This window comes from Limulus polyphemus, unplaced genomic scaffold, assembly GCF_000517525.1.
Source record: "Limulus polyphemus unplaced genomic scaffold, Limulus_polyphemus-2.1.2 Scaffold1308, whole genome shotgun sequence".
In the NCBI taxonomy this organism is placed as follows: domain Eukaryota; kingdom Metazoa; phylum Arthropoda; class Merostomata; order Xiphosura; family Limulidae; genus Limulus; species Limulus polyphemus.
Genome location: NW_013666918.1, coordinates 241,937 through 255,911, shown reverse-complemented (window position 1 = coordinate 255,911; position 13,975 = coordinate 241,937). Strand labels below are relative to the sequence as shown.

The 13,975-nt window shown below is 32.9% G+C and overlaps 1 protein-coding gene across 2 annotated transcripts in view; it reads left to right on the top strand.

Moving 5' to 3' along the window:
* The window catches only part of LOC106463034 (mucin-12-like), an 81,521-nt gene that overhangs the window by 32,428 nt on the left and 35,118 nt on the right, over window positions 1–13,975 (top strand). For both annotated transcript variants that reach the window (XM_022390444.1, XM_022390445.1), the window contains exon 4: window positions 3,895–3,976. In XM_022390444.1, coding sequence (XP_022246152.1) covers window positions 3,895–3,976 — 82 coding nt within the window. The remainder of the gene's footprint in view (window positions 1–3,894; window positions 3,977–13,975) is intronic.

Sequence of the window (13,975 nt, the reverse complement as noted above, 5' to 3'; positions counted from 1 at the left end):
AGATAGGCAAGATGTGATAAGAAAAAAAAAAAAGAGAGAACATTGCTTTACAAACTGACAACTTAATATAAAAATTAGATATTTTGCATATGAAAGCATTGTAATATTTACAGATAATCTTCCAAATGTCGTTAACATTTGCATACGAATTTAAAAGTTATAGCGTGAAAAAATATAACAAGCACAAAATGGTTACTAGGTCATCGCACTGACCGACCCCGTATTGAAAGAGTTAAGTATTGAATTGGACAGTGGCATATTTTTTGTGATGTGTATTTCAGTTTAGTTACTGGATAAGTATGACCTACCATCACTATCATTATATTTCATTCTAAAAATAAAACTAGTGGATGAATTTATTTGAAATTTGACAAAAACCTTTTTAAGAGTATGTAGTTTCAAAGAAATAACATATCTAATTTTGATTTTTTCTACTATTTCTAATAAAAAAAAAAATCATTATTTAATGTAATTATTTGCACTCGGACTATGAATAATTCACCTGCAAAGTGATTTTAATTTTTAGTATAAAAAAATACTATTTATTATCTTACAGTTTTTATATTTCATTTTCATAATGTATAGAATCTATCACATTTTTACTTTTTCTCTAACAGTTTAATTTTAATGTTTTATTTTCCTTTGCTTTACTGTTGATTATTTGTGTCCACACATGTCAACAGGTATCAATGGGCGATAGAAAGATATGAATAGCATAGTTACTTTAGCCTCTGGCACAGTCTTTTTCTACATGCCTGGTAACTTAAGCCTTATAGAGCAAGGTGATGCTTTGTATATTTTATAAAAGTGAAACCCAAATGCAATTTAACTGTCTATCAAACTAATATGTATGAGGCAAGAAAAAATAGTTGAGCACTAGGGATATTGATCTCGACAATGGATAAGTGACAGTTAACTGTGACTGTGACAGTTACCTTTTAATGTATATACCTCTTCTTTTTCAGGAGCATATTCCCCTTTTTTTTCTGGATCCCACTCTGTGGCAATTGGTACCTGATTAGATATTCTTTAACCATTCAAATCTGCATTGTAAGACCATGTCGACTTACATATTATGATTCCGTGGCCATGCAATGCACACTGTGGAGATGGGGTGTTACACAAGATCTCTTGTAGGTTTACCCTTGCAATATTTTTGCTTCATTAGTTTGCCCATCTTGGACTGTACTCAACCATGGACTATGTGGGTAAAGCAAAAGGGGATAGCTGCCTATCCCTGTCATACCTTGTGTTGAATAAATCGGTATGGTCTGCTTTTCAAAACAGGGTTTCGTGATCACCCATTGCACTGTCTCAGGTGTCATCATTCCTCCAGTCTCTCCACCAAGCTTTATCTTCCCCTTTTCTTCTAATGGAGTTTGAGAGTTCTTACCACTTTCCAGTTCCAAGCTACTGGAGTGGTAAACTGTGGAGGCATTCTCCTGAATGTGTTAATGAAATACAAATAATATATATAAATTATTATATAACCATTCAGTTGAGAGTAGGGAGGTGGTGTTCTGCTGGTGTAGATGATGATGAGGTATCCTCCACTCTGTAACATGGGAGTGGGCCATCAAAGTTGCAGTTCACCACTTTGATTGGGATCCATCATCCTACCCCCATGTGGATGTTATTCCCCAGTGGCTAGATTTTGGATTTAGAGCTGAACCAATCAACTTAAGTCCTCACACATGTATCACAGATGTTTCTGTTCCATCACTCATTTATACTCTTTTTACTCCATCCGTGTTGTGAGGTAGAGTGGAGGTACTTGCAAGATTACTATGGTTCTTCTTCTTCTTCCACTATCCCTCAATGCTTATTATTCTGAGAATGTTACTGCATGTGGGGTTGTTCCAATCATTATATCTTTGAATGAGATAGTTTACATTACACAGACATCTTTTTGATACCAGATGTTGGGTTCCCTGATCAATCATTCAATTTCTTACATTGGTATCATGTGCCCATTCATAGGTCAGGGAGTATGAGATTCCCTCTGGTCTCATGAACTGGATGTGAAGATGATATGATCCTCTTTCCTACCTCCTTTTGGATGTCAGTTCCCAGTGGCCTGGGTTTTGGATTGTAGACAACTTGCCAGTGGTTTGATCCTATTTCCTACCCCCACATGGATGTTGGTACCTGGTGGCTGGGTTTTGGATTGTAATTGACTTATCAACATTATGACCCTCATTCTACCCCTTTGTGGATCTCGGTTCCCAGTAGCATGGGTTTTAGATGTAGTTGACTTGCTGTGCATGTTCCATCATGCCCTAGCCACTCTACACCTAGAGTCACATCCTTTAATGTTACCCACTCTTTTGTTTTCAGGGATTGAGTTTAATAAATAATATATGGTTTGGATCACTATCCTGCCATAGTTCTCTCCCATTTGAATGTTCTCCATCATCTTTCCACCCATGTATGTGACATCTTTCCACAATGGGCAAAGAGTATACCTGGTTCAGAAGTGGTGCAGTCTCCCACGTACAATCTTCGACTGTGAAGATTTACTTTTGGGGAGTGTCCTTGAGACACTTTCGAAGGATGCTTCTTTCTTTCCCTTGGATCAGTCCCTCCACCTATTCAATGTGGGATTCTAGCTTCTCATGTGAGAAGAGGTAATGTACCATATTAGAAATTATAACTTTCCTATACTGAAAATATATTTCTGATAGGTACCTCACAATTCCCACCCTTCCTCCTCACTGAAAACTGGTGCTTCCATTTACTGCCAACACCCGAAGTGATAGTTCGTTAGAATTAAATAGAAGGAGTCACGTGCATCAAGAGAGTGTCACTCCCTTATTGGCGAAGGGTTGTCGCATAATAAATTGCATGCAAGATGCATTTGAATTAGTCAATTCCAGATGGGTGGGAGTTTCAAGGCTTGTGGCATGCAAAATAAAAAATTTTGCATATAGAGCACAGCACTGAACAAGAATAGCTATTTATGTAAGAAGAGCTAAGTACCTATTGGAAATACATTTTCAGTATAGGAAAATTATAACTTTTGAATGTCTATGTGTTTGACCAATATACATTTGACCACAGTTACAAGAGTTTTTATGAATACCACATTTATCTATTAATTTGATTTTATCTTTGTAGCAAATTGTAAAATGACTAACCCATGGTGGAAATGTTATGTGACGAGTAATATATTTCATGAAAACATTACCCGTATATGAGGAAATCATTTGAACATATGGCAGACCAATTATTCTTTCTTTCAACCCTACTAACTATAAGATTAATACATTGTGAAATTTTAATTTGTTACACAACTGATTACAAATTATATCAGTGATGTTACCAATAAATCCTCTGTCAATAGCAACATGTTTCAAGATATATAAACAGTGCAATAGGGTTCTTCACTGCTGTCTCCTTCTGGATGATGGTGGGTCAGTGACTAATAGAAATATGTAGAAATTATTAGGTAAGACCTGGTGTCTTAAAGATTTTCAACGTATTGTGTAAATTTTAATATTGTCTTACTGAATGTTTTAATATGTTTAATTTCTTTAGTAGTTTTTCACAATAGTTAGAAATACAGATAGATAAATATTCAATCAGTTAGTGATTTGACCTTGTCAGTTATACCATACATTATGGTGATAGGTAAGGATTCCTTATTAGCTGATTCATTAACTATACCAGAAACATAGTTTTGACATTCATTTACAGTATTATGCAGTGTCTACCAGACTTGTATTGTGCTAAGATTAGCTTTTCATTTATATCCTTCTGTGGCAAAAATGCTCTAAATTAATGACATTCAAAATCTAAAATAATACTTACTTTTAAACTTATGGACAAGTTTGGAAAAATTCTTATGTACACAAAGTCTTTCAAGAGCAAAAAATATTGTGTTTTCTGGTACAGAATGTTGCAAGAACTGAAGATGTAAATTTTTCATCTGAACCCACTACAGCTGAAAAATCACTTCTGTTCTCCGTGAACGGCAGTAAGTTCAGAATTTTTTTTTCTTACTAATTTGATTGAATTCTATTGGTGTACAGTAAAGAATTAGAAACTAGATATATATATACAATGGCACTGATCATTCTACTTACTCTTGATAACATCTTGTTTTCAAACAAATATTGTGTGCATAATTATTTTTTATCTCACTGGTAAATAACTGCTTTTCTTTTAAAAATGTTGTGTTTTGTAAACCAAAAAAAGGAAACTTTATTAAAACAAGCATTTATTTCATCAGCTCTTAGACTACTGTTTTATTACCATTTACTGGTCATAGATATGGAGGTGATCTGTGTTTGTCTTCCCCCTCTCACTCTGGAATAAAATTATTTTTAGTATATATATATATACATATATATAGTAGTGTGAAAGGATTTTTAATATGTATATGAAGCTCTACAAACTTCAGCAACATCTCTGATCTATATATAGTTTGATGTTTACATGTGTTTTATCATTGATCCTAGTATGCATTGTGTGAAATAATCTGTTGTTAAGTTGTGTACATTTTTTATGTTGTGAGCATATGTGTAGTTATATAAATACCATTATGAATATACGAGTAAAATTTCCAAGTACAGTACTGTAGTGCATTTGATATTTCATAATTAATTATTCTTGAGAGCATCACATTCTAAGAAGAGGATAGTAGCATAGTGCATTTATTGAATGTCGTAAGAGATTGTGAACAATAAAGCAGTTTCTTTTGGATTTTATTATACCCAGTTAAAAAGAAAGAAGCTTAAATGTGTCAAAAATATTAACAATATGAAATAATATGCATAATACCATAAGTACATATTGATTTAAACACTGTTTTAAACTCGGTAAATCATACAGTCTAAAACAGTAAGTTTTAACTTTATTTCATTTGTTTCTACTGGTTATTTCATATACTTCCATTTAATCTGTAATAATTCATCTGCTTTGAAACTTTATTGTTACCTTTTTCATATGTTATCCAGTTTGACCACCATGTGTTATGAAGGTTGTAATATTTGTTGCTCACTATCATAGTTCAAATTTCTTCAAATGTTTGTGTGTATGAATAATGCCAATACATGCCACATTTTAATTGTGAGCTTTAACAAAAATTATTTAAGTAAATATTTTATTTATCTCCATGAATGTATCTGTGTATGTATGTAAGAGAGATAGATCTTGGAGTTGCCAGTGTTTTCTTGATAAATCCATAGAATTCTTTAAAAGCATTTTAAATTGAACATTTACTTTCTATAAGCCAGCATGGGCTAAAAAATTATCAATGCAACTGTCACATAGTTCAGCCTTAATTTTCATCAGAAGAAAAAAGTTTTCCTTGCCCTCATACTTTTAAATATAGCTGAATCATCAGCCAAAGATCAAACAGTCTTTTGACACCATAGCAAAAACTATAAAACAGTTATTACTATAATAATAGTAAGGACTTCTATGAAACTTTCATACTTACATATTATCAGCTTTGATAGAAATCAAACCAAGACTTGTTCACAGTTGGTATGCTGCTCTTGGAATATGAATGTAGGCTTAGAATACAAATGTAGTATTTGTCGGGTAGTAATGTAACAAGTACATTCAGGTTTCTAGCATGATAAGTTCTGCAAATAAAGTTTTAAATTTGCCTAAGCTATAGAACCTCCAAAATGAATGTTTTTTCACGGAAGCCTAATATTTCATCTGTTAATTTACCTAATTGATGATAATAAGTGTGCTTAGAACGTTTTCTTATCCTGAAGTTATTGTGGAATGATTACAAAATATTCTAGTTCTCACAAGAATCAAGTGAGCACATTTTAGCAATTTAACATAGTATCTGCTATAAGTCTTCAAAGCTGCTTGAAATGAACTATAATTATTAATAATATTAATTATGAATTATACTAATTAGAATTACAATGAAATAGGTATTACATATACAAAAATAAAATTATATGATCTCTACTATATCTTGTATATAGTAGTTTATTTTATAACAATATAAAATTTACAAAGTGTTCATGAATCAACTCAGACTGCATGCACTTTTGGAAGTTTGCAGATATATGCATTGTGAAAGAAGTCCTCTATGTAAGTATTTTCAACAATGTGGAAAGGATTGTTACTTGTATATAAAGCCAAGAAAAGAAGCAGTGAAGCTCGTGATTTGGTCAGGCAACATTTATCCATGAATCTAGTAATGCCAACTTGTTACAGGCTTCTGACACTTTATGATTTACATAGAAAAAGGAGTAGGGTGGTCCATGCATATATGGTAAAAAATGAAAAGGTGCGAATGAGAGCTCCTGGTGCATTTTTTCATTCCTCAGACTGAATTTTGAACTAAGTACATTAATATTTAAGGGTAGAGCAAATTTGAAAAATAAGTTTACTTTTCCAGTTAATTTTCTTACTTACCTTTGTTTATTGGTTTTGCAAACAATCATACTGTTGCATGTTCTTATAAGTTTGTTATATTATTACTACAGTATTTTATAATTCAATATAGTTGGGTCACATACCATGCAGCTTCTGCATTTAATAGGCAGCAATCCAGCATCATGCCATATGATGTCACCATTTTTCAATTGTTGCACCCTTCAGTGACCTCAACATGATGTTAAAGTTATCTGCATATCCAAATCGTTCAGCTGCAACTGCTGCAATATCTAGCTTCAAATGACTTTTATGTTAGTTGTCAGAAGACTTGTTCGGTTTGGCTTTGTTTCATGGAAGAGTTCAGATAACTAATTAATGTGAAATAGTGAAGAATCTCAATATTCCAGAGAAGAAAGAAAACCTTCATTGACTAGAGGGGAAGAACTGCAATATCAAAGCTCCTTTGCAATTCTATGTAACAAAGAGGACTCCTAACATGTTCAACATCTTAAACTTAAATGGGAAAGAGAAAGCAAAGATGTTCCTGGAAAAAGAGCTGGCAGAATTGAAAGAAATTCCGGAATACGAAGAAATGCAGAAGGCATCTGGCAGGTTGAAAGTTGTGAATGATTGTGGAGAGAGAGGTATTGCTCCGATTCAAGTATTTAACTCTTCTATCACTAAGGATGAAGATCAAAAGAAATACCTTCTCCACACAGTTAACCTACAACAAGACATTTCTGAACTCCAGAAAGGAGAATTTGATGTCATAAGTGATATGATAAATTATTGTATTATTATTATTATAGTTATATGCTATTCAGATATGCAGGACACTATTAAAATTTAATTCACTTTACTAGTGATTTTTGCAGCTTTGTTAGTGAATAAAAACCACAGTAGCATATGTTTGTTTGTCTTTCCCTATAATGTATAATGATATTGAAGTGTTCAAGTTGCACCACCTCTAAATATGCACAAATGAATCCAGTTTTCTATTTCCAACATCATTAGGGATAGTGGAATATAGGCAAATATCATGCAAAATAATTTTTCATTTTTATGTTTTTGGACCACCATAATGAAGAATGATGATGTACTTGGATTGGAGAATGATGAAATACTTCAATCTTCTTCGCATACTATCAGCTTTATCATCATCAAATTCAGTAGGCATACTCTTTTTGTGTGTGTGTGTGTGTTTAGTTGTTGTTGCAGGAGTCAAAGTAGTAACTACAGAACTAATATTGTCTTTAGCTTGATGCTTCACTTGAATCCTCTTCTTCATGATCACAGAATGTCTAAGGCAAAAGTTAAATAAGTGGTTTACTATATAGTCAACATAAATCACTTACTTAACTAATCAGTACTTTCATTTAACTTAACTGTTTTACCATTGTGACAGCAAGTTAAAAACTTTCAAATAAATGCTGTTGATTTTTCAGAATCAACTTTTTGATTTGTTAGATAAAGAAATAAATGGTAGAACAAAATTGTCATTTTTTCTGTTTGAAAACTGTTAAAGAAGACTCATCGTTACTAGATTATCTATTTTCACTAGATAATGGCTGTTTTTCTTCATTAACCCTACATACGCAGTGTTGGTCCATACACAGATCTCTCATTGGATAATTAATGTTCACTTTAATTCCAAATTTACTAAGTGTATCTCCAAAACCATTTGTAAGCTTTTAGTAAACATCACAAGTATGTTATGCACAAAAAAATCAGAATTTATACACATCCATCTGTTATAGTTGTCTATCCTAACACTTTATACACTTGGTCCATTTGACTGACCTTGTAACTACCACAAAAATAACTACAGGTTGTAACAGAAAGTTATTTATTTATTCTAAACAGGCTCATAACAGCTTACATCTGTTTTCATTTAATTTTATTTCTTTATTGCTCTATGAACTGCGTCTAACTATTAAACCTGTGTAACAGAGCTATAAATCACTTAGCGAGCATGTAGCTCAGGTTGTGGTAAACAAAGTATTGAATTATGTAATGCATGATCATCTTGCAGGAATACTTCTCTGAGAAATTTAATTTGATTTTTCATTTATGTTTTCTTATGTAACCTAATAAGTTTCTAATTTTTAATTTTAGTTACTTTTCTAACAATAAATTAAAACTATATATAAAAAATCCAATTTAGCACTTACTTTTGGCCTTTTGTGTTTTTGCTCTTGGCCCTCAACAAAACTTAAACTTATTTTGTTTATAATGGTGGCAGTAGTACATCAAATAATTTTTATTTATTCTAAATATGCAGTTAAGAACACAAAATATTAACATGCAAAAAACAAAACAAACTTAAAAATATTATAATTTAACTGGCTTTCTAACTAAAATGATTAAAATTAACAATTCTAACAAAAGTGAATTAAAATAATTCCCTTGTTATGTAAAGGTGGTTTTGGCAATGGCAACATTGAATCTGTGGGCCAAATAATTTAAAACCTATCATGAAAATAAGCTAGCCTTATATAAGAATCAATGGATTGAAATCTTGTCTTTCTATTGGTTATAAATAATCCAATAATAAGTACAAGAAAGTAATTACTGACATTTTATGAAAGGATGTCATAGGAGATCATGGCACAGAGGTTTGACTTTCTGGTTTATATCTAAAACAAGAAGATATATAACATAGTGTTAATGAAGTATCACCAGTAGTTCTAGTAGAAATAGAACGTATAGCATGTCAGTTATTGGTTAACACAGGTGCTCGATATTCACTACTAAGTGCAAAACTAGTGGATAAGAATCTGACATTGCTGAATAATGCTTGGAAGGAAGTTTTTAAGTATATTTTAACTTTTATATCAGGGCATTCTGTTAAGATGCTAGGTAGATATAAGGTTCAGATGAAAATATGAGAATTAGAATTAGAACACTCATTTTATATCTGCAAGCAGATAGACTTAGAAACAGATGGCATTATAGGGTAGGATTTCTAAAATATCTCTCAACTCTTGTAAGCTATGCATGGAAATGGAGATCTTAAGCTTTGAAAGACTTGAATCTTTGGACTTATGTGCAACAGTTAAGACAAATGATACCTTCCTGCTAACTAAAACTAATAGTCAGATGCCTAATACTAGCATTAGCAAGGCTAAAGATCAGTTCTCTAAATACAAATGCACTGATCTTCTAGTGACACACAACACAGTTGGTATGGTAGGAATATTAGGTGCTCAAAAAGAAATGTGGAGAATAAAAATAAACAGAAAAGCTCTAAGCTTAGCAGAAGTTATAGTGGTAGTAGTATTAAGAAAACGAAGAATAAAGTAAGTGATAGTAAAGTAAGGCAGAATAAGGTAGCAAATAAGACTTGAATACAGGGAAGTGGTAATTCAAACCCCTCATATAACTCTACACTTATGACTAATATAAGCAACAGAGCATTCCAACAGGAGTATTTGAAAGAAAGAGTACCTGTAAGATTAGTTAAAGTAAATGAAGTACCTCCGAGGAGTCAATTTATCGCTGAAGCTAAAGTACCCGACTCTAAGCGTAATGAAGAAGTGTTAGTTGAACCCATTGAAATATAAGAAGCAGAAGTTTATATAGCTGCTTGTATGAGTAAAGTGTCCAAGAGAGACGGTGCCTATAAAAGTGTTAAATGTAAATGAATAAAAAGTAATAATGCCTAAGCATATAGTAGTAGGAAAGACTAGTAGTAGGGAAACATTAGCTGCAGTAGGACAGCATAATGCTAGAAACACCAAGAAACAGGCTCAACAAAATAAGATAGATTGGGATTCTATCTTAGGATGTGTAAAAAAGAAACAAGTAAGATCTAATAATGTTACTAAAAGAATATAAAGATATATTTGTAGGAGAAAGTGACCCTAACACTTGTGCAAATAAGGTTAAGCACAGAATAGTGATGAATAACAACAAGCCATAGCACAGAAACCCTATAGAGTACCAGAGAAGCACAGGGTAGAATTAAAAGAATGTGTAAGTGTGTAATAGAGGGACAGTAGTAGTTCATATGCATCTCCAGTTGTATTAGTTCCTAAGAAAAATGGAAAATTAAGGTTCTGTGTAGATTATCAGAAAGTGAAGTTAAAGACATCTATCCATTACTTAATATCCAAGAGACATTAGACAGGTTAAGTAAGAGTAAGTAATTTTCATCTATAGATTTACAAAGTGGGTATTGGCAGGTAGAGGTAGAAGAGGAAGATGAAGTTAAAACTGCTTTTGTGTTACCTTCAGGCAAATATCAGTTTAATAGAATGGCCTTTGGCTTATTCAATGCTCCTTCAACATTCCACAGATTAAAGGATGTTGTATTATGAGGCTTGCAAGATTCGGAATGCTTTTATTTGGATGATGTCATAGTGTTCGCTGCAAGTTTTGAAGAACACTTAGAAAGGTTAAGGCATGTATTTGATAGATTGTGGAAAGCAAACTTAAATCTTAAACCAAGTGAATGTCAGTTTTTGAAAAAAGAAGCAAAATATGTAGGTCATATGGCAACTGCATATGGTGTAAAGCATGACCCAAAAAAGTTAGAGGTTTGTAAGAATTACCCAGTGCTTAAAACAGTAAAAGACATTTGTGCAATTCTAGGATTTTATAGTAGGTTTATACCACATTTTCCAGAGCTGTTGAAACCTTTAACAGAGTTAACTAAAAGAGAAATAAAATTCCAGTGCACAGATAAAAGACAGTAGACATTCGAGAAATTAAGAGATGCTTTATTAAAATCACCAATTCTAAGCTACCCAGATTTCAGCAAAGAGTTTATTCTAAGTAAGCACAAATGCTTCAGGTTTTGCTATATAGGTGCAGTATTATTTCAGTTAGATGAAAATGGAAAGGAACATCCAATAGCTTATCAGAGTAAACAGTTAGGAAAGGCTGAAATATATTATTCAGTGACAGAGCAGGAATGCTTAGCTGTAGTGTATAGAATTAAAACTTTCTGTTGTTATCTGTATGGTAGAAAGTTCACTATCATCACAGATCATGCACTGTTAAGATGGTTAATAACATTAAAAGATCCCTCCTCTAGGTTAGCGAGATGGTCATTATTGTTAGAGGATTATGATTATAAAGTAATACGTAGACTAGGTAGAAAGCATTCTAATGTCAATTCTTTGAGTAGAAACAAAATCGGAAATGCAGAAACTGAAGAAAAACAGGTGATTAACAAAGTTTAAGAGATAAGATCTGAAAGCGAGGATGAGTTAGAAATAATTTGGGATTTAGATTGTGTGACTAACTAGCAAAAGAAAGATGAATTAATCAATGACCTATGAAACAGTATTACAGAGAGAAGATACACAATACACATCAGATTCAGGTATCTTATGCAAAAAAGTTGAAAGTGACAGGTCATTGCAAATAGTTGTACCACTTAACTTAAAACTAAAGTTATGAGAACCTATCATGACATGCCATTCGCAGCATATCTAGCTTTTATGAAAACATACAGCAGAATAAGTAAAATATTTTTTTGGCTAAATATGAGAAAAGATATTAAAGATTATTGTGGTTCATGCACAGAATGTCAGAAACGAAAAATGAACACAAACTTATGGAATGCTCCTTTACAAAGAATGGCAAGTTTAACTGTGCCTTTTCAGTTGGTAGCTATGGATATATTAGGCCCATTGCATACATCCTACACAGGAAACAAATATGTGTTAGTAGTCGCAGATTACCTAAATAGGAATATGCTTACCTGATCAAAAAGCAGAAACAATCACCAAGGCATTTGTGAATAACATTGTAACTAGACATGGTATACCACAGTATTTACTAACAGATAGATGCAGTAACTTTATATCTAAGTTAATGAAGGAAGTTTGTGAGTTACTAGGTGTAAGGAAAATCAAAACTACAGCTAATCACCCAGCTGCTAACAGGTTAGTAGAAAGGTTTAATTGAACTCTGTTAGACATGATCTCTCAATACTGCAAGAAAGATCAGAAAACTTGGTACTAAGAGATCCCCTTGTTATTATTGGCATATTGAAGAGCTGAAAATGAGTCTACTCAGAAAAGTCCATTATTTCTGTTAGATGGTAGAGATGTCATGCTACCTATGCAAGAAATACTAGTAAGCATAATATTTTATATTAAATGGGACATATTGGCTTGGATAAAGTTGTGGATATTAGATGGGCTATACAAATTCAAAAATAACTAAGACTAAATGACTAAGACCCATCTAATTAAAACATGGACTGATTGTATAGCCTGTTAATAAAATTAGGTTTGTTTAACGAATCAATGAGGTTAGCTGATTATAAAGTTAGTGTAATAAAGCAAAATTGACAGCTTTAAAAAGAAAAAACATTCAAAAATTGACCCATTTTAGTTAATCAGTGACGAAGAACAGTTCAAGAGTCAAGAAATTTAATAAATTAGAAGCAAGATATCAACGATGGTGCACCAAGAGTGAAGTGTGAGGTTAAGTGCTCAACCGACCAAAGACAAAATGCATCGTGAACGTGTCGAATCATAAAACTGGTGAAACTAAATCTGAGGTATAGTGATATGATGGTGTAGCAAGAGTTGTAAACCAGACTTGTGCTTACAGGAAAAGAAGAGCTTAAGCAGCCATTATTGAAATCAAAGGATTCAGAGTGGCTGGGACTTGTATCATATTCTGAAGAATGGCGACATGTAGCATGGTGCACCAACTATCTACATGGGATTAGATGATCGGATGGTGGCTACAGTTCTCATGAGTTAGTGGATTTGTATCAGGATATCCAGTGACAATACACAAAAATCTCCACCAAGGGTAGAGAAAAGAATCAGATCCTAGTCCACAGACTAGGTGTCAGGTGCATCAACTTAGAAGACTTCGAGCGTCCACCTTACCGTCAACTCGAGTGCAGCGAAAGGATCCATTGCAAGTATCATCAGTACCTACATGAACATTATTCTAAGTGGAAGGTGTGTGTGCACTATATGACTAAATCATTCACAGTGATTAGTTGACCTTCTCCTAATTTCAGACAGAATTCTGACAGAACCACTAGAGTGGGTTAAGATTAATAATATATTATATATGTATATACCTTCCTGTATTCTGTTGTTTGCTATGTGTAATGAAAATAATTTGATGGTTGTTTGTAAAATTACTTGTAAACTGATAAAACATATTATGGATATTAGATAAAGGAATATTGATGTTTTGATTATTAACCCTTTGTTTTGATGTTTTGATTATTAAAAGCCCAGTATAAGTAAACAACGAGTTTGACAATGATGAACTGATGATGCTAACCTCTTAGTACAGTGGAAGCTATGAAAAAGTTGGGGTTAACTACCATAGTCAGAACTCTTGAGGCAGTATCCTAAACAGATTGTGGTGTAGTCATCCAAGTTAGAAGACCACCGATTCACTGCTCCTAACAGGCAACCTATTACTTGAGGGTTTTGGGTTTTGTTTGTGAGAAGTACAATGAGTTGCTGAAATTAATCAATGAAGTGTGAGAACTGCTTGTGGGTAGCTATGTACACTGAGTGGTCAAAAGTAAATAGACACCTAATTTTTTGTCATTTAACTGATTTATGCTAACTAATTTGTGTTCACAGAGCACTATAATGGTCTGCACACTAATTTTCTTGTGCTACAACATGCCTAG